This window comes from Nicotiana attenuata, unplaced genomic scaffold (genome assembly GCF_001879085.1).
Source record: "Nicotiana attenuata strain UT unplaced genomic scaffold, NIATTr2, whole genome shotgun sequence".
Taxonomy (NCBI): domain Eukaryota; kingdom Viridiplantae; phylum Streptophyta; class Magnoliopsida; order Solanales; family Solanaceae; genus Nicotiana; species Nicotiana attenuata.
The window spans coordinates 11,091-38,887 of NW_017676527.1; the positions used below are offsets into that span (position 1 = coordinate 11,091).

Below are 27,797 nucleotides of genomic sequence, written 5' to 3' on the forward strand. Positions count from 1 at the left end.
GATCCTCCCACCGTAAACTCATCTCCCGCTTTCCCCGCTTACCAACAATACTATGGAGCCACCTCCCAGACACCACCTCCATTACCCAAACAAATCCCGTGTCCTCCACCGCCAACTGCTCCAATATTTGTGGCTCCCCCACCTACCACACTACACAGGTCGTCCAGCGAGCCCATGTTCCACACTCATGACAACCAATACTACCCACCCGAGCTCACTTTCAAACCACCAGAACCATACCCTTACACTCCTCACCTTGATCTCTCAGCTGAGGAGGAAAAGCCCACCAAAAATCCCGAACAGGATGAAATGATCCGAAAGGTCAAGAGCCTTGAGCAGTCATTCCGAAACATGCAGGGACTGGGCGGCCAAGTAAGTGTGGCCTACAAAGACTTGTGTTTGTTTCCCGATGTTCAATTGCCGCCAGGATTTAAGTTACCAAAGTTTGATCTATACGATGGACATGGCGATCCCGTAGCCCATTTGAGAGGTTTCTGCAGCAAGATGAGGGGGCCGGGGGAAAAGACGAGCTATTGATGGCTTATTTTAGTCAGAGCTTAAGCGGGGCAGCATTGGAATGGTACACCCGACAGGATCATACACGGTGGTACACTTGGGATGATCTAGCTCAAGCTTTTGCATGTCATTTTCAATACAACCTTGAGATCGTCCCAGATCGACTGTCATTGACCAAAATCGAGAAGAAGCCTGGAGAGAGCTTCAGAGAATACGGTTTCCGTTGGAGAGAGCAGGCAGCGAGAGTTGATCCTCCGATGAAAGAGAATGAGATGGTTGATTATTTTCTTCAGGCTTTGGAGCCAACTTATTATGGTCATTTGGTGTCCGCTGTAGGGAAAACTTTCAATGAGGTCGTGAAGATGGGGAGTATGGTAGAAGAGGGTCTCAAGTCTAACAAAATTATGAGCTACTCAGCACTCAAAGCAACCACGCAGGCCATCCAAAGCGGCACCGGAGGAGTATTGGGAAAGAAGAAGAAAGAAGAAGTGGCAGTAGTGGAATCAAGGGTCTGGTCCAGGGGTCCATCACCATATTATCACCAACCTCGCCCTCACCCCCAAGCTTACCCGCATACTTCATATGGCCCACCACAGCATTACTACCCACCTCCTACTCCCCATTTCTCCGTCCATCATGCCCAGACATACCCTCAACCTCCTACCCGTGCACAATGGCGCGCACCCACTCCCCAAAACACTTACCCACCCCCAAGAACCAACCGAAATGCCGCTGGAACCAGTTTCCATCCCAATCCTGCATATAAGAATGATAGGTCGCAGAAGAAGAAGACTTTTACTCCCTTGGGAGAATCTTATATGAGCCTATACCACAGACTGAGGCAGTTGGGTATGTTGAACCCGATCGAACCCAAATTACCAAACCCTCCCCCAAGGAACCTGGACCATTCAGTGAATTGTGAGTATAGCTCAGGAGCGCCTGGACATGATACAGAGAAGTGTTGGCATCTGAAAACTGCCATTCAGGAACTGATTGATACACGGAGAATTGAGGTGCAGGCTCCGGAGACTCCCAATATCATGCAGAATCCACTACTAATTCATCATGAGGCTCACATGATTGAGATAGTGCAGAAGGGAGAATACAAGAAGCCGTCGCAGACTGTGATGATGATTAAAGCAAGTGAAAATAAAGCAAATGAGGAATTGGTTGACAAGAAAGCCTTGGTCACAGTGGGCCAAACAGTTGGTGAACCAGTAAGGGTAATAAAGCCAGGGCCTGTTAAGGTGACAATACCAGGAGCAGTTGTCGAGCCTGTGTTTGTTGTAAAAGGCGTTCGAACAGAGCCAGTCATCATCAAACCGGTGACCCAATTGCCCGTGGTTAGCGAGAAAGCTGTCCCGTGGAATTATGACAGGGTAACTGTGATGTACCAAGGAAAGGAAATTAAAGAAGAAGTGTGCGAGACTCATGGGTTGACTAGATCAGGGAGGTGCTTTGCCCCTGAAGAGTTGAGAATGGTTAAAGCAGCTAAAGACAATCCGGCACCGGCAAAGAGGGCTGTTACTGAAGAAGAAGCTGAAGAGTTCCTGAAAAAAATGAAGGTCCAAGACTATTCGATTGTGGAACAATTGAGGAAAACCCCGGCACAGATCTCGTTATTGTCCTTATTGATCCATTCGGATGAACACCGCCGGGCGTTGATGAAGATTCTAAATGAAGCTCATGTGCCAGATAAAATTACTGTGAATCATCTTGAGAAGATTGCAAACAAGATTTTTGAGGTGAATAGGGTAACATTTTCTGATGATGAGTTACCACTGGAAGGAACTGAACATAATAGAGCCTTGTACCTCACAGTGAAGTGTGAAGATTCCGTGGTGACTCGGGTGTTAATTGATAATGGGTCTAGTGCCAACATTTGCCCTCTTTCCACTCTAGAAAAGTTGCAAGTTGACAGGGAAAAAATTCATAAAAATAGCATCTGTGTACGGGGATTTGACGGCAGAGGGAAAGACACAGTGGGAGATATTGTGTTGGAGCTAACAATAGGACCTGTGGAATTCACTATGGAGTTTCAAGTGCTCGATGTCAGTGTTTCCTACAATCTTTTATTGGGACGGCCCTGGATTCATGCCGCAAAGGCAGTACCGTCTACTTTGCATCAAATGGTCAAGTTTGAATGGGATCGGCAGGAGATCGTGGTTCATGGAGAGGACAATTCTTGTAATGCTATTACATCCTTCGAGGAAGTTGAAAATGACAAAGGTCCATGGGTGTACCAAGTCATGGACACAGTGCCAGTTGATAAAATCCCGGAAGGGGAGTGTGTTCCTACGCCCAAGATAGCTGCCGCATCTGTTATGGTAGCCTCAGAGATGATAAGAAATGGATTCTTGCCCGGAAAGGGGTTAGGTGCTTCACTGCAAGGAATCATACAGCCGGTGTCTCTCCCCGGAAATCCAGACACTTTTGGGCTAGGTTTCAAACCCACTTCTGCTGACATAAGAAGAGCCAAAAAGATGAAGAAGAGAGTGTGGACCCTTCCAAAACCTATTCCTCGCCTTTCCCGTTCCTTCGTCCGGCCTGGTACTAAACGACGCCCAGCAACAGCAATGCCAAATTCTGTGGTGATAGAACCTGACAAGGAGATGATCGCAAGGTTCGAAAGGGTGTTCGATGAAGTGAATATGGTGGAACCTGGCGAAGGTCCGAGTAAGGTTGATGTGCAGTTCGTGGGATCTCAGGCTAAGCTCAATAACTGGGAAGCTACTCCTCTTCCAATTCGGAAGGAGTCGTGGTAGTTAGTTTTTGATTTTTCTTTGAGTACTAAATTTGGATTATTTCCAGGGTTGTAATTCAGATTTCTATGTTCCGTCCATTTGGATGAGTTAAACCTTGTTATCTTACAATTCTAATGAAATGCAATGTCCTCCTTTCTTCTTTCCTGATCGCCTTTATTTTGTTTTCTTTTCTATCTTGTACAGTCCCTTTTATGCTGGTTTCAATGATGTGTCATGCATGAGGAGTCTCCGGCCTAGTCAGGAAATTGAGTGTGATGGCGAGGGGGAACACGATGACGGGGAAGCTTTGGAAGAAATCAGTAAAGAGTTAAATCAATTTGAGGAAAAACCCAAGCCTAACTTGAATGACACAGAGGCAATCAATCTAGGGGATCGGGAGAATGTTCGGGAAACAAAAATAAGTGTCCATTTGGAAACCCCACTCAGGGAGGAGATAATTGAATTGTTGTTTGAATACAAAGATGTTTTTGCATGGTCATATGATGACATGCCAGGTTTAAGTACCGATTTGGTGGTCCACGAATTGCCCGTTCATTCGGAATGCCCGCCTGTCAAGCAGAAGTTGAGGAAATTTAAAACAGATATCAGTGTGAAAATCAAAGAAGAAGTTACCAGGCAGCTTGAGGCGAAGGTCATACGAGTTACTCGATATCCTACCTGGTTAGCTAATGTGGTACCTGTACCAAAGAAGGATGGGAAGACCAGAGTATGTGTTGATTACCGTGATCTCAATAACGCGAGCCCGAAGGACAACTTCCCACTTCCAAACATCCATATATTGATTGACAATTGTGCCAAACATGAGATTGCTTCCTTTGTGGATTGTTACGCGGGCTATCACCAGATTTTGATGGATGAGGAGGATGCGGAAAAGACAGCGTTCATCACACCTTGGGGGACGTACTGTTACAGGGTCATGCCATTTGGGTTGAAGAACGCAGGGGCAACGTATATGAGGGCAATGACTACCATGTTCCATGACATGATACATCAGGAGATCGAGGTCTATGTGGATGACGTGATCATAAAGTCGAGGAAACAATGTGATCATGTTAGGGATTTGAGGAAATTCTTCCAGAGACTCCGCGGGTACAACCTCAAGCTTAATCCAGCAAAATGTGCATTTGGAGTTCCATCAGGGAAGTTATTGGGATTCGTGGTAAGTCGGCACGGTATCGAATTAGACCCGTCTAAGATCAAAGCCATCCAAGGGTTACCACCGCCAAGGAACAAGAAAGATGTGATGAGTTTACTTGGCAGGTTGAATTACATCAGCAGGTTCATTGCCCAGCTTACAACTACTTGTGAACCCATTTTTAAGTTGTTAAAGAAAGATGCTGCGGTCAGATGGACGGACGAATGTCAAGCAGCATTTGATAAGATCAAGAAGTATTTGGCTAGTCCACCAGTGTTGGTCCCGCCAGAGCCAGGAAGGCCCTTGATCCTTTACCTGACTGTGTTAGACAGTTCGTTTGGTTGTGTACTGGGGCAGCATGACATCACAGGAAGGAAAGAGCAGGCGATTTATTACCTCAGCAAGAAGTTCACATCATATGAGGTAAAATACACTCAACTCGAGAGGACGTGTTGTGCTTTAACCTGGGTAGCGCAAAAGTTGAAACATTACTTGTCAGCATATACTACCTATCTCATCTCTCGGTTGGACCCATTGAAGTATATTTTTCAAAAGCCCATGCCTACAGGGAGACTGGCGAAATGGCAAATCCTGCTTACAGAGTTTGATATTGTCTACGTGACTCGGACCGCTATGAAAGCACAAGCACTGGCTGATCATCTAGCTGAAAATCCCGTTGATGACGAATATGAGCCTTTGAAAACATACTTCCCGGACGAGGAGGTAATGCATGTTGAAGGATTAGAACAAGTCGAGAAGCCTGGATGGAAACTGTTCTTTGATGGAGCTGCCAATGCCAAGGGTGTCGGAATAGGAGCAGTACTGATTTCTGAGACAGGGCAGCACTACCCTATCACTGCTCAACTTCGTTTCTATTGCACCAATAACATGGCTGAGTACGAAGCCTGTATCCTGGGACTGAGATTGGCTATAGACATGGGTGTCCAGGAAATCTTGGTCATGGGTGACTCGGATCTTCTTGTACACCAGATTCAGGGAGAGTGGGAGACACGAGATTTGAAGCTCATACCATACCGGCAGTGCTTGCATGAACTTCGTCAACGGTTCCAATCAATAGATTTCAAACACATTCCAAGGATGCACAATGAGGTTGCCGATGCTTTGGCCACCTTGGCGTCGATGTTGCATCATCCGGACAAGGCTTACGTGGATCCATTACATATCCAGGTTCGAGATCAGCATGCCTATTGTAATGTGGTGGAGGAAGAATTTGATGGGGAGCCTTGGTTCCATGACATAAAAGAATATCTCCGGATGGGAGTATACCCGACACAGGCTACCGGGGATCAAAAGAGAGCAGTTCTACACTTGGCAAGCGGATTTTTCTTCAGTGGAGGAGTGTTGTACAAGAGAACTCCAGATCTGGGGTTGTTGAGATGCATAGATGCCAGACAGGCTACAGTTATCATGGCTGAGGTACATGCGGGAGTTTGCGGACCTCATATGAGTGGATATGTATTTGCAAAGAAGATCCTCCGAGCAGGTTATTATTGGCTTACTATGGAACGGGATTGCATCAGTTTCGTGCGCAAATGTCATCAATGTCAGATACATGGAGATTTGATTCATTCTCCGCCCTCTAAATTGCATACAATGCCGCCGTTTGTTGCTTGGGGAATGGATGTTATTGGACCGATTGAGCCAGCAACATCAAATGGGCATAGATTCATTTTGGTAGCTATTGATTATTTCACTAAATGGGTGGAGGCAAAAACCTTCAAATCTGTGACTAAGAAGGCAGTTGTCGATTTCGTACATTCAAATATCATATGCCGGTTTGGGATCCCGAAGGTAATCATCACAGATAACGGTGCCAATCTCAATAGTCATTTGATGGTCGAGACATATCAGCAGTTTAAGATCATGCACCGCAATTCTACCCCATATCGCCCTAAATCAAATGGGGGAGTCGAAGCAGCTAACAAGAATATCAAGAAAATACTTCGAAAAATGGTCGAAGGGTCAAGACAATGGCATGAAAAACTACCTTTTGCCTTGTTAGGCTATCGCACTACTGTCCGTACTTCAGTAGGAGCGACTCCCTATTCATTGGTGTATGGAACCGAAGCAGTAATACCTGCAGAAGTCGAAATCCCGTCCCTCCGGATCATCGCTGAGGCAGAGATTGATGATGATGAATGGGTTAAAGCCCGCCTGGAACAACTCAGTTTAATTGATGAGAAGAGATTGGCAGCAGTGTGTCACGGTCAGTTATACCAACAGAGAATGGCAAGAGCATATAACAAGAAGGTGCGTCCGCAGAAGTTTGAAGTAGGGCAGTTGGTGCTGAGACGTATCCTACCTCATTGGGCTGAGGCAAAAGGAAAGTTCGCCCCAAACTGGCAAGGGCCATTTGTTGTAACCCGAGTTTTGTCCAATGGCGCTTTATATCTAACGGACGTAGAAGGGAAATATGTAGAAATGGCTATCAATTCTGATGCAGTCAAGAGATATTATGTATGATTTCTTTATCTTTGTGTACCTGATTGTATTTGGCATGTTTTGAGATTGAAATGACGAAGGCATTTTGTTCTGCTATCTAAACACTTTATCCTTTGTTACCCCTTTGAGCCTTACTTACTTTCTTGCATACCCCTCTTTCGGAATCAATAATAAAACTCGTAAGCCCGAGCGGGGAAAGAAAATGGAGAAACAAGAGAACAACAGTGAAAAGGAGAAGAAAAGCAAAAAAAAAATAAAAAAAAGAAAAAAAAAAGAGAAAAAGAAAAGAAAAGAAAAAGAACAGTGAATAAAACAGAAAAATAAGAAAGAAAAGAAAAGAAAAGAAAAGAAAAGAAAAAGAAATGAAAAGAAAGAAAAGAAAGTGAAAGAAAAGGAAAGATTGCAACAACAAAGTAATTTTATGTCTGAACTACGTTTGACTTGATCCCGAAAGGGTACGTAGGCAGCCTCACTGAGGTTCAGTCATAACAAAAGAAAAATCCAAGTAATCCCCGGGAAGGAAACTGGGGCAGAAGTTATGGTGGTTACAAAAGATATGATTCCGAAAGTTGTAATATTGAACCCACGTCTGAATTATTTTGAGCTTTTATACCTTTCTTTCTAAACCCATCCAAAAGCCACATTACGGCCCAAAGAAAGACCTTCTGATCAATCTTAAGAAATGTCAATACAAGCAGGTAAAGTGATCTTTGTTGGGGACAACATAAGTCTATATGAATTAAATTCAACAATAAATATAAAACTTATAAATAACTTGTTGTTGGAAGAAAACTAAACGAGACTTACTGTTACTTTGATAATGATAGCTCAAAATTTATAAAGAAAATCCAACCTAGTATAAAATTGATAGGAAGAATTTTAATTGAATGACCTGATATTTACTTTTGGTATTTAGGGAACAGAAAAATGAATACGTCTCAATCTCAAATTAATTGAAATCGGTATATGAATATTTTATAGTTATTCTATAATATTCAAAAACATAATATTCCTATACTTGTAAATAATTTGCATTGAAAATAAAAATATGATAAATAAAAGTGGATATTAAGTTTTTAATAACCTTAAATTTTTAATAACAGCAATTCGTATATGTTGAAAGCATAAATATTTCAGCAATTGAGCAATCCCTTTTTGTTTCTAATATCTTACTTGACAATCACTAATTAACAGTCAGTATTTTTATTGTTAAGCGTCTCATATTGATTAAGAGATTGAGTTGTTGTCTCTTTATATGATTCTCGAGTAATCATAACCCATAAGCTAACTTTTGGGATTAAATAAGGTTCAAGATCAGTTTTCTTAACATGTATCAGAGTCAGACTCATCTTTATTTTTGGTTTACCCGGTGTTAAGCCATATGTTATATTATCCATACATATCAGATGTCCAATCCTAGGCGTGCAAGGACAATATCGAGCTTCTTTCGATATACACATCTACTTGATGGATTATTTAGGTGTTTTTGGTCAACATGACCCTTGACACCCCCCCCCCCCCACCCTCCCACCCCACCCTCACCCCAAAAAAAAGAAAAGACTCAGTCCAGGGAACAAATTCTGCAGTATATTTTTTTAAGATAAAATTAATCAAATAGATTAAAATAAAAAATTGCAAGAAACTTTAGTGAAGAAACCTTCGACCTCGAATTCATCTTTTATTTTAGTTCTTGTATAGTTCCTCGAAACCATGCATGTTTACTAGTGTATTTAATAATGCTTCTATTTGTTAATTATTAATTATTAATTATTAATTCCTTTACTTATTCAAGTAACGATATCAAAACGCGTAGATATATGTCATATGTGATATGACTAAAAACACAATTGGAATCCTCTTTTTTTTCCTTCTATAAATACATCATTTATCTACTCTCTCAAACATAAAATAGAATTGTCTTGATTCCAAAGATAAGCCAAGAATCCATTATTCTCTCGTCTCTCATTTTCACACACTCACATAGTGATTACCATCTATATACCACAAAGGCTTTTGTGGTTTTATTGGCGCATATCACGGTATAGTAAAAACTCCTTAACTCCCCATTTTAGTGCGCCTTACTATTCTTTCAAAAAAAACTCCTGTAGTTACGTCTTTCAGTACTGAAACTCCAGTCAAGTAGTTGAAACAAGCTACTCTCCTTACAGAAAAACACCTGAAGTTACGTCTTTCAGAATTGAGACTTCAGTCGAGTAGTTAAGATAAGCTACTTTCCTTACAGAAAAACTCCTGAAGTTACGTCTTTCAGTACTGAGACTCCCCGCTTTAGGCTCTTTGAGAATGAAGATTGAAGGGGAGAAGATTAAGAAATATGCTTTGTTATTAGCTGCAAAGGATTCAGATTATGTGAAGAAAGTATATGGAGGATATTTTAATGTATTTTTGGAAGCTTTAGGTGAAGAAGGAGAGAAATGGGATTTATTTAGAGTAGTTGAAGGTGAATTTCCAGATATGGCTGAGCTTCAAAATTATGAAGGATTTGTAGTTAGTGGAAGTCCTTTTGATGCCTATGGAAATGAGCATTGGATTCTTAAGCTTTGCATTCTCTTACAAACTTTGTTTTTTATGCAAAAGAAAGTTCTTGGCATTTGCTTTGGCCACCAGGTATGTCAAAAGAGTGTAACTACTACTATACACACTGACGGCGTAAAAATAGTATAAGTAAAGTTTAACGATATCAAGTCGCTTAAAAGATAACTGCATGTAACCATTTATAATAAGTGTGATTAGTAATTTGAAAAATAAGACAGGTAACCTACTGATACAATAAGCTAAAATTCATTACCAAGATAAAATCTTTTTACATAGTGAGTGTATTAAATCCATGTAAAAAATAGCAAAAAGTCCTTCTCCAACACATTGGAAATGAATAGTGATAATATTTTCTAGGAATAAATAAAATCATCCAACAAGTTGGGTAAAGTACAAATACCAAAGTGCAAAGGACCACATTGCACTTGCTAAAGTACTTGCATCTCTCAACACAAAAAAAGGTATGCTTTTTTGGGGTTTTCACTCGATATTCGGTACGTGAATTGGGCGCGACTAAATTTTGATTCGCGCTGAAAAGTCTTACATTATGGGGCCAAGCGCTCCTTAATAGAAGCAATTTAATAAAAAGTACTTGTATGTTGCTCTATAAGGAAGACTTTTGCTTTTGACCAAATTAAGAGAGAATTTTGGATATCTAATAACATGTATACTCAATTTTCATATTTATAGGTTCTATGTAGAGCTTTGGGAGGAAAAGTTGGAAAGGCTTGCAATGGTTGGGATATTGGACTAAGGAAATTAAGCATTGTGAAGAACTTCTCTACACATAGCTTCCTTAGTGATTTGGAGGAAATCCCACCTACACTTTCAATCATTGAGTGTCACCAAGATGAGGTATATATCTCTTTATTTCTATTGTGAAATCATATTTGCTCTAGGGTTCTAGCCTATTGCCGGAGCAGGATCAGTTTCACGTACGATCACTGAACTTTACCTACTGTAATAATTAAGTCAAAACTATTTTTGTTACGATAATATAACGATTGAACTAAGTGTGAATTGCTCGAAAATACAAATGACCAGAAGGTCAAATTTCTAATATCGCGTTATGACACGTTGCTTGCCACGTTTCTTTAATTTATTATGAATAGGTGTGGGAGGTGCCAAAGGGAGCAGAAATAGTAGCAGTTTCAGAAAAGACTAATGTGGAAATGTTCACAATGGGAGATCATATATTAGGCATTCAAGGCCACCCTGAATATACCAAAGATATACTCTTTAATCTCATTGATCGTCTCCTTTCCAATGGTTGCATTGAGGTAAATTAAATTAATTAGAATAATTTTTTTTAACTATATATCTTTTATTTCATGGTTTTGTTACTATTTCATGTTTTCTCTTTCTCATCAATTTTGTATTTTTTTTCTTTATATATACAGAGTGGATTTGCAGAAGATGCAAAATCTAAGCTTTATAAAGCTGAGCCAGATAGGAAATGTTTGGAAAGGATTTGCAAAAAATTCCTCAAAAGAGAGTTGGAATTTATCAATATTCCTGGCAAAATATGATCTTCAGAGCTCGAGTTCTCTTGCTTTTATGTTTATGTATCGACTATTCTCATGTTATGATCGAAATAACCAGGTGTAATACTCAATATCCAAATATTCACTTCTCAAACAATGGATACCACAAATATGTCTCTCTTGGATGAATATGTTCTCTCCTTTATAAATAGGTATTAATGGGAATAATAGTAGTCATATTTTAATTAGCACGTTTTGTTTTATTTCTCTTGATGGAGAGGTAGCGTTATATATCATGCAGAGGCGGATTCATGATTTGAAGTTTATTGGTTTCTTATAACAATCTTTAGTTAATATGCAATAATAGTTGTGTTAACAGTCAAATATTTATAAATATTTAATAAAATTCTTAATACATATACAGGTTTTGAGTTCATGCATAAGTAATAATACGTAAGAAAAGAAAAGGTATAGTTTAATTTATTGTATGAATTGGTCAAAATTTGCAGCTCAAATTTCCCAGAAATTCCATTTGTTTCAACATACTGAAAATTGACGAACTGTTCTAAGAAGACTTGAGAGGATTTGACTTTAATGAAATTCCTTGACTGTCATCTTTCTTAGTATATCACTAAAATTTGACTTTCTTTCTTTTCTCCATTACTTTCCCTTTCTATATATAGTTCGAAACACTAGTGCCAAAAGTGGGAATGGTCTCTTTAAAATAATATAAGAGAAATTTTGTCGGACTTATTTTAAGGGCAGTCTGGTGCACTAAAGCTTCTGCTATGTGCGAAGTTCGGAAAAAGACCGAATCACAAGGATCGATTGTACACGGCCTTACTCTGCATTTCTGCAAGAGGCTGTTTACACGGCCCAAACCCCTGACCTCCTGGTCACATGGTAGCAACTTTATCAGTTACGCCAATGTTCTCCTTCTTTGTCAGACTTATTCCAATGTGGTTAATTACACAAAAGCTCCTATAGTATAATATGACTCAGTTTCATATGCACTCTCTAATTTTCTAAATGAAACACTACACCCCTATACTATGGAAATCTTATACTTTCTCCCTAGATGAGGTATATATGTAACTACATATATTAAAATATAATGATTAAAAGATAAATTAAAATTACAAATAAAAAGATTTAACATATTTATTTTTCAAAAATTTAAAAAGAAGATAAATATTCTTGTTGAAATTTTTTATTCATGCTTTCTATTAAAAAAGAGAATAAATATTGTTTTAAAACATGTATCTTTCGAAACTCATAAATACGAAATGACCACAAATCATACTATTTTTATCGAAACATGTTAGTTTCATGACCAATTTGCCATGGGATCACATCAAAGGTTAAGTCCAGAAAGATCAAGATGAAAAGAAGCTTTTAATAGAAGAGATTGAAATTTTATCAATCACAGAACTCAACAAAATCGCGAAATTAAATTTCAAGCTGAAAGAAGGAGGTATCAAGGATATTAACTTCGTCGAGGAGGAGGAGGAGGAGGAAGAAGAAGAAGAAGGTGATCATCAACGCGTGTTTTATCTTCCTAAAATCACTTTGAATGCTAATTTTGAAGTTATATTGAGAAACTTAGTAGCATATGAGCAAAGGTCGATGTCGCCTATTGTCAACGAGTTCATCTGAACCCAAAACATTCAATATAGAGTAGAGAAACATATGTAAAAACCTACTAAAATCTTAAGAAATGTTAGATCTGAATGCATAATTTTAGCAATACAATGAATTCAATGCAAGATTGAACCCATTAAGTTTAAATTCTAGATCCGCCTCTGTATATGAGGCCGTTGCTGCAGGCCGAGACGCCACACTTGAACAGGCTGAGTACGTATGTGGAGTTGATGTGTGGAATTGGGGACACTCCAAAAGATGTGGAGTTACTCAAGATATCAAGAGATTATAAAAGGAAGTATCAGTAATGAGAAAATTGCTGATCTTTTTAGGCATCACTAAGCTACAATGTACATGAAAGAGCTAAAAACTACTAGATAAATAAACTAATGTTGCCATTACAAAAATGGACAAGATTGATTCGAGATTGTTGTACAATACAATTCTAATAAGAATGGTCAAGTATGTATAATCAAAAGAATTGCATATTTTTGCATATTGTGAATGTGTAATCTTTTACCAGTCCTAGAATCAAACAATACTCCATTGGGAATTTGAGGAAGATTTGCGCTTAGTGGTCAATGAGCTGGAAGAGAATCATAGTCGTAGGTTCAAATCCAAGTATAGACAAAAAACACTAGGTAATTTCTTCCCATTAGCGAGGCGCATGCAAGCTGGCCCCGACAACATCGTCATTAAAAAGGGACAGAGTATGGAATTGGGAAACAAAAAAAGACTTTGGAGAGAAAGAAAACGACCAAAAGAAAGCGAAAATGGGCTTTTTCTTCTTTCTCTCTCATTTTGTGGTTTTAGTTTTCATGTACAGTTCCAATTCCATTTTGTTTGTTCAGTGCATAAAACAATGAGAATAAGGACCAAGAAGATGTTCATAAGAAAGAAATAGGGAGTCAAATCTCTTGAGATATTTCACCAAAAATATCTGGACATGATTCCCATTTACCAGTTTCTCTAGCTTCCCAATATCCTCCTTTATATTGATATGTATCACTACCTTTTGGTTTTGCAAACCACCTTGGTTTCCAGCCTCTTTCCTGCATCTTTGTTGCCTGCATACACAAAATCTTGATTACCATCTCAATACTACAACAACAACAACGACGCTTCAATCCTAAGAAAGTTGGGGTCGGCTATATGAATAATCCATTTATTTAGGCTCATCCGGTCCAATATTGTATAAAACAATTTTTTTAAAATAAAAAAAAAAAACAAGAAACTCTGGGGAAAAGGAAAAAGTACCTCTAGCACAAAGATTTCTCAATATTTTCTACTACTAGCAAAAATTGGATTGATACTAAACATACTATCATGACTAAAGCTTAACCCCAACTAATACATATCGTCTGTGTAGATCTTTTCTTCTTTTATGCCCTATTTTTCACTAGGTCTGATTACTATCTCAGTATTCCAACAACAAGAAACAGTAATTGCCTAAAGATTTAGAGATACAAACATGCATTATTATACAGAATAGGGAAAAATTGTAACGCAAATGATGATGTTCGTTAGTAAACTAATTTTTGAGTAAAAGATGCTTTTCTGACTTAGATGTGAGGCAAACATATAAAAGGAATGATCCTAGTTCAAGAGTTAGTAAGTTCCTCCAAGTTTGATATTGTACATCCATAGAATATTAAGTGAGTAAATTCTAATTCAGTTGGATGCCTCATAAATATAACCAGGTTTTAAGCATGCTAATTACCTTGTTACCATTATAAATCAAGATAATACTCATATTAAACGCTAAACTGGTAATTACAACTGATATCTGACAAGACCCAAAGCCTAAACATGCTTATTAGAATGTTAATATTGAAGAAAATAACTATTTGTATCACCTCACGTTGCCTCTGTTCTAACCGCAACTTTTCTGAATCAGCCATGTCATATTCTCCATTTTCAAGAAACCTTTGATCAGGTCTCAGCCTTGAATCTGTTGGTGGCAATTTTTGCTGTTTGCAGAGACAAAAGTACAGATATTAGAATACATTTGAAAGATATGGATGTCCAGGACGCAAAAAATGACTATATATTATAATATTCCCTTACCTTAAGCTCAGGGGAGATCTCATTCAGGGTGATCGCAAAACGCGTAAAGTTGTACTTTGTTTGGTAATTTGATGGTTTGCTCCGCTTCCAAAGCAAATGTGACTTCGATTCAGAATCTTGCCCTATATCTTCTGACAAACTATCGCCCATGGAGTAATGCAAACTCTCATCCCATTTTCCAGATATTGTTGCCGCTCTTTTTCCACTCTTGTCATGTATGACTCCATGTACCTGCAAAAACAGTTTGATATGTGATGATTAATGGAGCCTTAACCATCCTTTTTTGAACAACATAATCCATTTGAGAGCAACTAACGAGCTCAATTTTTCCAATAGACTATCCGCACATTACATTTCAAATCATGGCAATAATATGTCCTCTAAGAGCCGGAGGTAAAACTTAAATTCTCCATTCATTCACAAATATAAACATTCCCTAATTATAACCTTCAGATATCGCTGTCCTGAAGAAGATCACTGGAGCACTTATTGAATTGAGTGCAATAGTGTGGGAAGAACACAAGCACTAATAAAGTGGAGATGCTGCACCTGGTGAGGATTCCTTTCCACAATAGACTGCTCCTTAAATTTTAGCTTGCAGGAGTAATCTCGATTCCCTCGTATATACATCGTACCATAATGGTCACAATAGAGTTTTCCTATAATGATGTTGTAGATGGAAGTCGTAACCTGATATAATTCAGTTTAACAGTTCAGCAAGCGTGACAAAAGGAGTTGCAGTCTTTTCAGTATAATGCACATACCTTGTTCCACTGAAAAACTTCACCATCATCGAACTCCAAGGTAAGGACACCAACAGGGTCAAGTTGAATTGATCGACCCCAGAATTTACTTTTTAAATTCGTATCTCCCCAAAATTTCCAACCTCGACCAGCACAGTGGCATGCAAGAATCATGGGGTGATGACTAACCTATATCAACAGAAAAATACTTTATAACACATCAGAAAAGGAAAAAATGCCAATCTATTCCCTTGTGCCATTAATTTCATCAAAATGATTAACTGATAGCCGCAAAAGGGAAATAAACAAACGTTTATATTGCTAATTCATGTAATAATGAACATTGATATTTGAGAATGGTATAAAAATAATAGTTCTATTTGCCTTGTACTCTTACCAAATATGAATAAAATATGGACTTGTCAGAAAAAATTTCCATTTTATTCCTCTTTTCTTCCTCTAATTCTTTGGCTCTTCTAATTTCCGATCATACTCTTTGCTTCAACTCTAGTCCTATCTTTTGCCTTATATGCACACCTCAGCTTTGACATATCTGTTAGACACTACCTCAAAATGATATAAAAAGCAAAATGCCAAAGGTGCCGCTGGAGGCAAAAATGAGGAGAAAAATTACAGACAAACTTGGGAAGAAATTTTTTTTAATCCTCGGAAAACTATCAGGAATTGAATGCTACAATTTGATAGTAAAATGAAATATATAAATACTTCAGCTAACATTCAGAAGATGATGTTTGCATCAAGAAAAGACATCCTTTTAGCCCGTTGCATGTTTCTACATGTGTATAGTAAGTCCATATTTGGAGAATATAAGCAAAAGACAATGATCTCTGTAAGTAAAAGGGGACCATTTAAAACCAGCTACTTTTAAGAGTACCTTTTCTGAGATGAAACGTACTCCCTTGTCTGGGTAATCAGCTTCATATGTCTCTCCTAGTAACGGATTAAATGGCTTGTAAATTCTTCCATCGGTCGAAGCATATCCAGATGCAGCAAATGCAGCAACGCTAAGAATCCTCATAATGCTATTTCCCTACAAAGTTTTGCTAACAAAAGTGGTTACATTTTCATATTGGAAAAGATGGCAAACTATGACATGCATCACAGGTGACAGAGACTCGAAAAGAAAAAAGTATTTACAGCCACAGAGTACTGCCTAATTAATTATCCTCTGATTACGAGTTAATAGGTTCCCGATTTCCAATCTAATGATTGGAAAATAGAAAAGTACTTTAAGAGAAAAAGTGTCAAATACCTTTTATCTTTCTACTAATTGCAGGCATCAGCGAGTATACTTTTCCACATGTTCAATTTTAAATTTACAAAAGATGAATACTTTTTGTTAATATTGTCATCTATCACTAAGCATTCCGATTCTTCCTAAATAAAGCACAGCAATAGAAAGGCTAGAATGAGAGGATATAAGCGATCATTCCGAATATGCCAACTGAAATATGGGGATCCTCAAACTAAGGGGAAAAGAAGACAACTCAATTAAATTTCATAAATTACAAGTTTCCCAACATTTTATTAATCCTTTGAGCTGCAAGCATTAGGTTGGATGAATTTTTAACGGGATACTGCCAAATATAACAAGGAATATATGATGTATAATAAATGCATAGAAACAACGAAGAAAGATAAACATAGAGATAAAAATCGCACAAAATGATTACCGTTTTTCCCCATGCATAAGCTTGGTCAAGAAGGTAAGAGTATTCAAAATCTTCAAAACATCTCTGCAAAGACGAGAGTGGCTCATTGAAGAACACTGGTAGACAAACTTTAGTTAGATCCTTGCCGATGTTATCTTTGATCATTGACCAAAGGCTTACTCCCTTTTCCTTCTGAAATGGTTCTGGCAATTTCTTTCTCCGCTTAACATAAGGATAGTCAGATGTGGCAAATCTAGTACCAGAACTAAGACCATCCTCAGAAGGCTGAAACTCTATGACCGCAGAATCAAATGATGATCTTCCATCATCAGAATCTGTGCTTCTTGTGGAACTCGAAGAAAGAAAATCTTTAGCATCAAAAAATAAGTTATCAGCATCTACATCATCATCACTTTCCTCCTCTTCGTTGTCTGATCCACTTACACTTCCTCCTAGAAATACTACCAGAAGAAAGAAATTTAGTAAGTAAAATTTCTCCAAATGATAAGAGATACAAATTGAAAAATACAATTAGTGAAGTTCAAACAGTTGCACTGCAGCAATGAGAAAAGACGTCTAACTATGCATACCTCGGAATTTATCCAGGGATACTTCAGAAGAAGTTTGACAATCTTTTGCTTGTCTGTGACCCTCATCAATGAGAGTGTTCTCGAGGTCGACTTTTTCTGTCTGTGGGTGGGCAGAATAAGAGCAGTTTTAGTGTATCATAAAGCACATGAGTCTCATATGTGACTCTGAGGTTCAACTAAGCAGAATTCAACAAACAAACTGTAAGTCTCTCAACTACAACCTAAATTCAATATCATAAGAAGTCGTAATGGCTTTCAGATTGACACCAACGTCGGGATTCAGCAAGTAAATCAAATAAAAAAATAAGTTCAACTGGCATTACTGAAAACATAGAAGCAGAACCATTTTGGGTAGTAAAGAGAGAAGATATGCGCTCGTATTGCTTATCTGAGATCTGATGCTTAGTAATTCCAGTAGTACGTCAAATGCATAGAAACCTTTCTTTACCTAAATTCAGTAGTAGTACACACCAAAAGCAGACATTATTCAGCCGAAACTCTCGTAAGTCATAAAAATGCTGATACGTTCCAAATAACTTCTTAATCATGATTTTTCATTTTATTAGACAGAGAAAAGCATTTCCATTTTGCTGAAGAGAAAGAAGCAAATCTGGCACCTGATGATTTCTCATGCAATACAACGACATATTCGGACAAGCTTTAAATTGTTAGTAACTTTTAGTCCATTATAGAAGGATGTTACTCCTGCCTTGGCAAATAAAAAGTCATACACTTTCCACTTCCTCTCCTCTCCTTCAGCTGGTTTCTCATTTTTCCTCTGTCTAACTTTTCCAGCCACTACAATATATTTCATTTTAAAGTCAAGATTCACTCCTGTCTTCCCGTTCTGTTCTAATTTTTCCCCTAATTATGACCCCGAAAAATAGAAGATATATCTACACTATGCAATTTTCTTCTTTCTATTCCGTTCTATTAAAAGAACTAACAGTGTAAGTACTCCAATCAGCTCCTGAAGTTGAAGATAACAAAAGCTTCTTCTTGTAGTGATAATCTGATTGTACCATCATAACCAGAATTGGCACTGCTTGGAACTTCAAAGTGCTCTTCTTAATGTTACTCCGAAACAAAACTCTCGTGAAGAATCTGTACTAAATAGGTAGGGCCATCTTGTTGCACTTCAAGCCCATCAACAGCTGCAGAAATGTTTATTTCATTCTTTCCATCTAGCATGTAATAATAGTCCACTTCAAAGAAAGCCCACTAATTGATGATCACCAGCTTTATTATTAAGGCGAAATCGACCATGAACCACATTCATCAGTTAGGTAGCTTAGTTAGCTAGAATGGAGACTCAATAAGAGTAGAAGCAGAGAAATTTCTTACAATATGCTGTAGAGTCAAGAAAGAAACTCCTAAGACTAGTTCAATTCCATTGAGTGTAAATGCAAGTTTATCTCTCATCAACTAGACTCTTTGTTTGAAATTGAAGTTTCTCTCATCAACTAGACTCTTCGTATGAAATTGAAGTTTCCTTTTCGATTTCACACTAAAATGGAAATTCGAGGTGTATTACTCTTCAAGTGAATGATTTATGCTCTATTTGCTAGTATTTAGATTTTTTTCCTAAAGTGCATTTGTTTTAAGCTTTACTCTTTTATGAGAAGCACTAGTGTTTATACAACTCTTCAAGCCAAATTGAAGTCGTCCACTTTGGTGTAGACCGAAATAGAATTCAATCTATGTTTGAAACTATTTTCTCATTGACGAGACTCTTCAAATAAATGATTTTTGCTCTGTAGTGCTACTAGTTAAGATTTTTTTCAATAAAGAGCTTTCCTTGTAGGCTATTCTTTATTATGAGAATCACTAGTGTGACTAAGAGCTGCTTAGTATATCTCATCTTCTTAAGCCTTTTGATAACTGTAGAACTTCATTCTATAACATTTGAGTCCATAAGTGTTATTTTATAAAGGCAAAATGTATGATATGGTCAAGTGGAAGTTGCAACCGCAATAGCAAAATCATGTCATTTTCTAGCAGGTCATACCTCCAACTGTCCCAATTTGTCGAGCAGTCGCATCTGCTTCCGCTTTAGCTGCAGTAGATGACTATGCAATGCTACAAATTCATTCCTCATAATCTGCTCGCTGTCCCGAATCACAACCTCACTTACACCATCCTCCAAGAGTCGTTGCCTCAACTTTTCAGTTGATACAACCACATTCTCATTCATTTGAGTCTCAAGAACAGGATCGCTTGTTGGAAACATCTTCTTGGCCGCAACCAATGCCTCCAACCAAGTATGTCGATCCTCCCTTGTTTCTGCCTTCAAATGCAGCCTCTTTGTGCCAGTATTTATAGAAAACCTTCGGTCATCTGATCGACTTTCCCTTACTGATGAGACCTATAAAAACACTAACCGGTTAGTAGAATATCCAACTCCGAAATCAAAGCAATTGGACAAACAAAACAAACATCCATGTTACAAGTTGATCTTCTATATGGCACACTAACAAAAATACAGAAACAGCACAGCTTCTACAAATAGGAATTCCGCTATTAACCACTAGGGCACATTTGATACGTGCGCCCAAAATGTACTCCCTTTGTCTCAATTTATATGACACTTTTATTTTTGACGTTCCCTAAGATAAATTTTCTAAAATTCAAACCCTTTCAACTATTTAACTTTAAACAGTAATGTGAAGATTCTACCAATACACTACTTAATTAAGTGACTCCCTTTGTTCAACTTAGTTCTCTAGTTTGATCTGGAAACAAATTATTAAGGTAACAGTTGAAAATTTACTTATGTTGGATAAAAATGACTCTACACCTGAAGATAAATTTGACTTTTTAAGAAAAATTTGAACATTGTGTCGAAGGTAGTAGGTGCCAAAATATCCTTTGAAAGTTAAAACATAAAGAATATGGATAAATGTAGAGGAAAACAGGAAGTTGAACAGCTAATTTTTGCCACAAAGACATTTTAATTAACCATTTTCCTTGTCCTTCCTAACATATAATTTAACTCAAAACCTTTTTTTTGATAACGGAGAAATCTCCGAGGGCCAATGTATCTAGGTTCGTAACTCAGTAAATTCTGAGCTCGTCACTCTACCCATCTTCACCTAAATACCAAGCTTTTGTGTGACGCAAAGTTCAAACTCGTGACGTCCGTCTAACCCATACATTATGCACGACGCTCTTACCACTTGACCAAAGCCTCGAGGGCAAAATTTAACTCAAAATGTCCTCATAAACTATCATTATTATTCTAACAACATCAGATTAAATAAGATAAACATAGTAATAACTTATATGATTTAATTACAACTTAAATATTTCTCCAAAAAAGCATCATATCAAGGAAATATAATTAAATACCTTGAGGTGGATTTCTCCAAACGGTTTTCGCCGGTGAGATCGTGAAGAGCTGCTCATCGGCGAAGTATTTATCCTCCGAAATGACTTTTGCCCAACGATCATCGATCCTTTTTCCGTTTCTAAATTCGTCACAATCTTATGCCGTCCATGAATTTTGTAATACGAAAGAACGCCGTCGTGTAAAACAAACCACCGCGGCCTCCATCCTCTTCCGTAATTCACCCATTTATATAAAATTCCCGAAATGCCATTGCCTACATTGATATCATTCATCCTCGCCGAATGAAATTCCGACGACGTCGTGCTGGACGGGCGGAGTTGATCGCCGGAGAATTCGGTTTCACCGTTATTGAAAGGAGGTGATCGCGGCGGTTGCATATCGAGGAATTTGGCTAGTGGTATATTATTTGAGGGAGAGGATGTAGTCGCCGGCATTGCTGCCGCCGTGTTCTGATCAGCTACGTCGGTGTTACAACAAAGAGAATGCATTTTTTTTGCTTTTGAGATTATTATTGAATTTTTTTTCACTGTAATTCTTCCTAAGGAGAAAATTGTGGATTTATCTGAATTTGTTGAAGTGTCGGTTTTTCCCGCGAAAATCGGAGCTTTGAAATATAATTTGGATATATTCAAAGATAATTACTCTCATCATTTTCGTAATACAAAAAAAATATTATTATTGCTCCTAAAAAGGCACGAAAATGTGTGTATGAATGGGGATAAAGGGGGAGAAGACGGCGGCAGTGACGGCGGCGAAAGAGGAGAATGATTAACGGAGATACGGCGGCTGAGATTTGTAAAGATTAAGGAAAGGGAATTATTTTTTTCCTTTTTTTCTTTTGGGAAAGGGAATTTTTCAAAACACGGTTTAGTTAGTTGAAGTCACGGAGGAAATCTATGTGGGCCAAATTGGGATGTACGTGCTATCCCCCTAGCTCAAGTTACACATATGACCATTCAATCAAATATAATTATATTCGTTAGTCAAATATATAAAATATATGTATATTATAGTTATATTATACATTAATATTTAAAAAATATATATTTTGCCAGCTATTATATTTTAAAGCGGCTATATTATATAATTTTTCCTTTTTTTTCTCTTTTTTTTTTTTATATTCATATCTGTATGATTAATCTCTAGGTCTGAAGTCAAGACCTTAATTAAGAATGGAGACAATAGTGTAGTTGAGAATCCTAAAATTGAATTCAAATAATGCAAATATGCTAATACCAATAATATGGGGATTCAATAGTTTAGTTTTATAAGAAATTATTTTCATCTACTTGCACAATCTAATTTTCAAATGAAGGGATTCAATTGAACCCCCTTTTACCTTTTATACTACCACGAAATGAAGGGATCTCATTCATTGCATCAAACTCCGAGCAGAAATGGAGCTAGAATTTGAAGTTACTTGATTCAAATTTCTAGTTCGTTTAAGTTATTGGATTTTAAATTAAGAATTTGTACATTTCAACAGATTTCTTAAGATACATTTAAAGTTTGGAGCAAGTTACTAGGTTTGGCTGAGCCGGAAAATTTTATTTTGTGTCTCATACAACTGATACTAGTTGTATGAGGCATTTTTTTTGTCTCACATATTTGTGGACCTAGATTTTGTGGACCCAGAAGTGTAAGATTGGTGTCCACAAATTTGTGAGAGAAAAAGGAGTCTCACACAACTAATGTTAGTTGTGTGAGGCACATAATAAAACTTCTCGGCTGAGCCTGTAACATGTACATTGGCTCCACCCTAACTTAGTGGGTGGTCCATCCTTGCCCTTCTACTTTAGTATAGATGTGTTGCAAAACGAAAATAAGATGCATGTTGAGGTATGAAAGTAGTATATTTCCAATTTTGTATTTTGTGAACAATATTTATGTTACATAAAATAGTGATGTTATGAAAATATTTATGAAGCATTTTCTGTAAGGAAAATGTCTTCCCGATTGATCGAAAAAGGAGGTGACAAAATGTTGAATATATCAAAAATTGACTACCGATTAAATAATATATATATCCACTTGCAAAAGGCACATCATCAAGAAACATGAATAAGCAACCTAACAAAGAAAAGTGTTACTAAATTAAGGAAAAAAGAACCTCATACTTAGTGCACAATATAAATAATAAATTAAGAATTTTTTTTTTTGGTTTCCCACCGGAGTCCGGTACCCGCATTGGAGCCCGACTATATCCGGATTCGCGCCGCATAGGACCCCATTCGGGGGGAAGCGCTCGGATTCACTGATTGTACACTGTTAGCATATATTATATATTGGTTTTACATATATATATATATATATATATATTATACATTGATATTTTTAATTCGAAAAAGGGTTAAAAATGCCCCTAAACTATTGAAAAAGATTTAAAAACACCATTCATCCACCTAATGGACTAAAAATACCTCTCCATCCACCTTTTTAGTTTACTTATGCCCTTTGACTGTTAGGTCAATGCTGAATTAAAAATAATAATTATTTAAATTCCACGTGGCAACTTCTTATTGGTCAAATTAAAACATCTAACCTATTAGAAAGACCCACATATATCCACCCGTTTTTCGGACTAACCCGCCCCAAACACTAACTTGATCCGAATAAAAAGTTCAACTAAAAAAAGAACGATGCCCCACTTCCATCTAACTCCGGGTTAACTGATCCAAAAAGCACATTAGGAAACCAGGAGATCAAGATTATGCTTCACTAATGAACTTTCTTGACCAATCTGGGAAACTACAAGAGACAGAGAAAATCGTTGAATAAATGCCAACGCAACAAACAAAATTAGCACTGAATTGGAGAAAACAAAATTTTCAGCTTATGTGGGATATAAGGCTTATTAGTTACGATCTGTTAGCCCAGATGTAATGCAACTGCTAATAAATATCAAGAAGCTACCAAACCTAGGAAAATGCTTACTCACCAAAATGTTGAGGTAAAAATATTTCACACAGATGTAATGCTACTGCTTATAGTTGTTGGAAGTTCACACTAGCACAACTGATGAAAATTGTGACTCCTATTATATCATTTCTTTCAAGTTTTAGTGGCATAAAGGTGGACAAACCTAAGATAAGCATGGTGAAAATAGCAAGGGTTATTGTTGTCGTCCTTCCATCTAACTCTGAGTTAGATGTTAGATGGAAGTCTGGCGTCTTTTTTTTAGTTGAACTTTTTATTCGGATCGGGTTAGTGTTTGGGGTGAGTTAGTCCGAAAACGGGTAAATATGGGTCAGTCTTTCTAATATGTTAGATGTTTTAGAATTTAAATAATTATTATTTTTAGTTCAGCATTGACATAACGGTCAAAAGGGCATAAGTGAACCAAAAAGGTGGATGGAGGAGTATTTTAGCCCAATAGGTAGATGGAGGGTATTTTAAAACCTTTTCTAATAGTTTAGGGGCGTTTTTAACCCTTTTCCGTTTTTAATTTAAGTAATTAGGTGGACGACTATTTAGGTTAATTTTTTTGTAAAATTAAATAAAGCAAATCTTATCTCATTATAATAGCCCGGGACGGCTGGAGAGCTAGGCAAATAAGGGGGCATTTGCATCTATACCCGCTTTTTGGGTCACGTTTTAACTTGTACCCGCTTTGCAAAAAGAATTGCAAGCGTACCCACTTTTTCGCGTAGCTTCAGCATACGGGCCTGAAGTAGCAAAGGCAATCACGCAAACTTCAGCATTCTAGTAGACGGGCCTGAATAAGCAAAAATTGCTGAACCAAGTGTGCTGAAGTTTTTGTTTGTAATTGCTGAACTTAAGCATTCTAGTTCTGAAGTTTTGTTCTCTATTTGCTGAAGTTTTTATTTGTAATTGCTGAACTTAAGTCAAAACTTCAGCACTAAATAAGCTGAAGTTTTTTTTGTCCTGGATTCATTAGTTTTGTCATAAAGCTTTTTCAAAAACTTTAGCAGAAGATGCTGAAGTTATTTAGTTCATTTGTAAAAACTTCAGCACTAAATAAGCTGAAGTTTTTTTGTCCTGGATTCATTAGTTTTGTCATAAAGCTTTTTCAAAAACTTCAGCAGAAGATGATGAAGTTATTTAGTTCATTTGTAAAAACTTCAGCACTAAATAAGCTGAAGTTTTTTTTGTCCTGGATTCATTAGTTTTGTCATAAAGCTTTTTCAAAAACTTCAGCAGAAGATGCTGAAGTTATTTAGTTCATTTGTAAAAACTTCAGCACTAAATAAGCTGAAGTTTTTTTGTCCTGGATTCATTAGTTTTGTCATAAAGCTTTTTCAAAAACTTCAGCAGAAGATGCTGAAGTTATTTAGTTCATTTGTAAAAACTTCAGCACTAAATAAGCTGAAGTTTTTTTGTCCTGGATTCATTAGTTTTGTCATAAAGCTTTTTCAAAAACTTCAGCAGAAGATGCTGAAGTTATTTAGTTCATTTGTAAAAACTTCAGCACTATATAAGCTGAAGTTTTTGAAAAAGCTTTCTAACATACTAGATAAATAATTACCTTATCCTTTCATAGTGTATTACTACTATAAAATAATCAGATTGCCAACAGTATCTAAATCATAAATTTTGGAAACAATAAATGTGAAAAGAACAGAATTATCATGAAAAGAATCACTAAGTGTGACCTTAAACTTCCCGTTCGTGGAAATATTCACAAATTATTGTCTACTAACTTACATAATTATTTATAATTTATTTTTAAATAATCTGATAAACATACTTATGGCAATCATCCCATGAACTGAAGTTTCATAGCAGCACCAACAGCAGCAGAAGAAAGAAGAAGAAGAAGAAGAAGAAGAAGAAGAAGAAGAAGAAAACGAAGGAGGAGAAGAAAGAGGGCTGAAGTTGTTTAAAAAGTGGGTACAAGTTAAAATTTTTAAAAAAAAAATGGGTATAGGTTAAATGGGGGCGACCAAATAGGTCGCCCCGTGCAATTTTTACGCAAATAAGGCATACGCCTTAGGCTCCTAATTTCGAAGGACCCAATTTTAAAAGGAATATGTTATGTGTTAAATTTTCTTTTAAAAAGTTTAAGCATTTTATAGTAAAAACTTATCATTGTGAAGTTAATGTGACTGTTGAGAGATGGAAAAGTCCTCCCGAATAAAGTAAACATATCTTTATGATTTCCTTAAGCTTGATTTAACCTTCATTTTGTATTATTTTTACATTCTGACCACTAATGCATAATAGTCACTCTAATATAGGTGACTTAGACTTGTATTTCGAATTAAAAGTGTTAAGAAAAGTCAGGCGCGGCCTGATGAATTTTGTGGCCTAAAACCAAACTTTATGAGGGGCCTTAACTTTTTTATTTAAAAAAATATTTTATTTTTATTAAAGCCTATTTTTCTAGCTTTTTTAGGTGCAAATTATTAATATTTTTTTATAATCAATTTCTCCAAAAAATTCTTTCGCAATTGATAATATAGCTAATTCATTTAATCTGTCTCGAGACGTTGTTGATCTTAGGTAAGATTTTATCAATTTTAATTTTGAAACACTTCCTTTTGCTCAAACAGCGGTAATAAGCTTTACTAACAATATTTTATAAGTAATATAGGGATTTGGAAAAGAATCAAATCATTTTATTTGATTGAGTATATCAATTAAACTATTATCTTCTAATTGTATTTTTCTTAACACTTTTAATTCGGAAAATAAATCTAAACTGTCAATATCTGTAACGACCCGGCCGGTCGTTTCATGAGTTACCGCTCCGTTTCCCCCATTTCTGCTTCTTATTGTCTTGTTCAGCTGTATTATGTGTTATCAGGTTGGTTGGCTCGGGTTCGGAGAGGTTTTGGTAAGGTTTGAGACACTTAGTCTCTTTTGAGAAAGCTTAAGTTGGAAAAGTCAACCGGATATTGACTTATGTGAAATAGGGCTCGGATGTGAATTCCGATGATTCGGATAGCTTCGGGAGGTGATTGGGGACTTAGGAGTGTTATCGGAACATGTTTTGGAGGTCCGGAGTAGATTTAGGCTTGGATTGGCGAAATTGAAATTTTGGCGTTTTACGGTTGATAGGTGAGATTTTAATATAGGGGTCGGAATGGAATTCCGGGAGTTGCAGTAGGTCCGTTGTGTCATTTGGGATGTATGTGCAAAATTTCAGGTCATTCGGACGTGGTTTGGTAGACATTTTGATCAAAAGCGGAATTCGGAAGTTTTAGAGTTCTTAGGCTTGAATCCGATGTGTTTTGGTTGTTTCGATGTTGTTTGAGGTGTTTTGAAGTTTGATATAAGTTTGGATGGTAGTATATGACTTGTTTGCACTTTTGGTTGGGGTCCCGGGGGCCTCGGGGTGATTTCGGATGGTTGACGGAAAGTTTGGAATTGGAAATGGCAGCTGAAGCTAAGTCTGCTGTCATAACCGCATCTGCGGTTGAGAGGGCGCAGGTGAGACCCTCGCAGATGCGGAAAGCAAGTCGCAGAAGCGGAATGGGCCAAGGGGAGCTGGAACCGCAGAAGCGGCTAGGTGAGTGCACCTGCGGTAGTGTCTTATCGCAGATGCGGAACTTGGGTTCTTAAGTGAAAACCAGAAGCGGTTGGTGGACCGCAGAAGCGGTGCCGCAGGAGCGTGATTTGGATCGCAGGTGCGAAAAACCTGGGCCAGAAGGTATAAAAGATTTCCTTCGCGATTTTTGAGTTATTCTTCACCATTTGCATAGAATTCCTTCGCGATTTTTGAGCTTGGGGGGAGCTATTTGAAGAGGGATTTCAAGGGGATTGCATAGAGGTAAGGTCTTTGGACCCTAAACTCGTTTCTATGGTGTAATTTCACTGATTTGGCTTGGAAATTAAGGGTTAAAAATGGGGAAACT

The 27,797-nt window shown here is 37.3% G+C and overlaps 2 protein-coding genes across 2 annotated transcripts; one reads left to right on the forward strand and one right to left on the reverse strand.

Annotated features, from left to right (window-relative positions):
- Window positions 1–8,748: 8,748 nt before the first annotated feature.
- LOC109221059 (gamma-glutamyl peptidase 3-like) lies at window positions 8,749–11,161 on the forward strand. Its single transcript, XM_019385518.1, has 4 exons — window positions 8,749–9,504; window positions 10,123–10,287; window positions 10,545–10,712; window positions 10,833–11,161. Exons 1-4 carry the CDS (start codon window positions 9,181–9,183, stop codon window positions 10,959–10,961), a joined length of 786 nt encoding a protein of 261 aa, XP_019241063.1. The 5' UTR covers window positions 8,749–9,180; the 3' UTR covers window positions 10,962–11,161.
- A 1,701-nt stretch (window positions 11,162–12,862) lies between these two features.
- LOC109221060 (oxysterol-binding protein-related protein 1C-like) lies at window positions 12,863–21,784 on the reverse strand. Its single transcript, XM_019385519.1, has 10 exons — window positions 20,979–21,784; window positions 19,639–19,995; window positions 17,631–17,730; window positions 17,062–17,501; window positions 16,263–16,418; window positions 15,389–15,556; window positions 15,174–15,314; window positions 14,625–14,855; window positions 14,414–14,527; window positions 12,863–13,624 (listed from the first exon to the last, which is right to left on the reverse strand). Exons 1-10 carry the CDS (start codon window positions 21,465–21,467, stop codon window positions 13,466–13,468), a joined length of 2,355 nt encoding a protein of 784 aa, XP_019241064.1. The 5' UTR covers window positions 21,468–21,784; the 3' UTR covers window positions 12,863–13,465.
- Window positions 21,785–27,797: the final 6,013 nt, after the last annotated feature.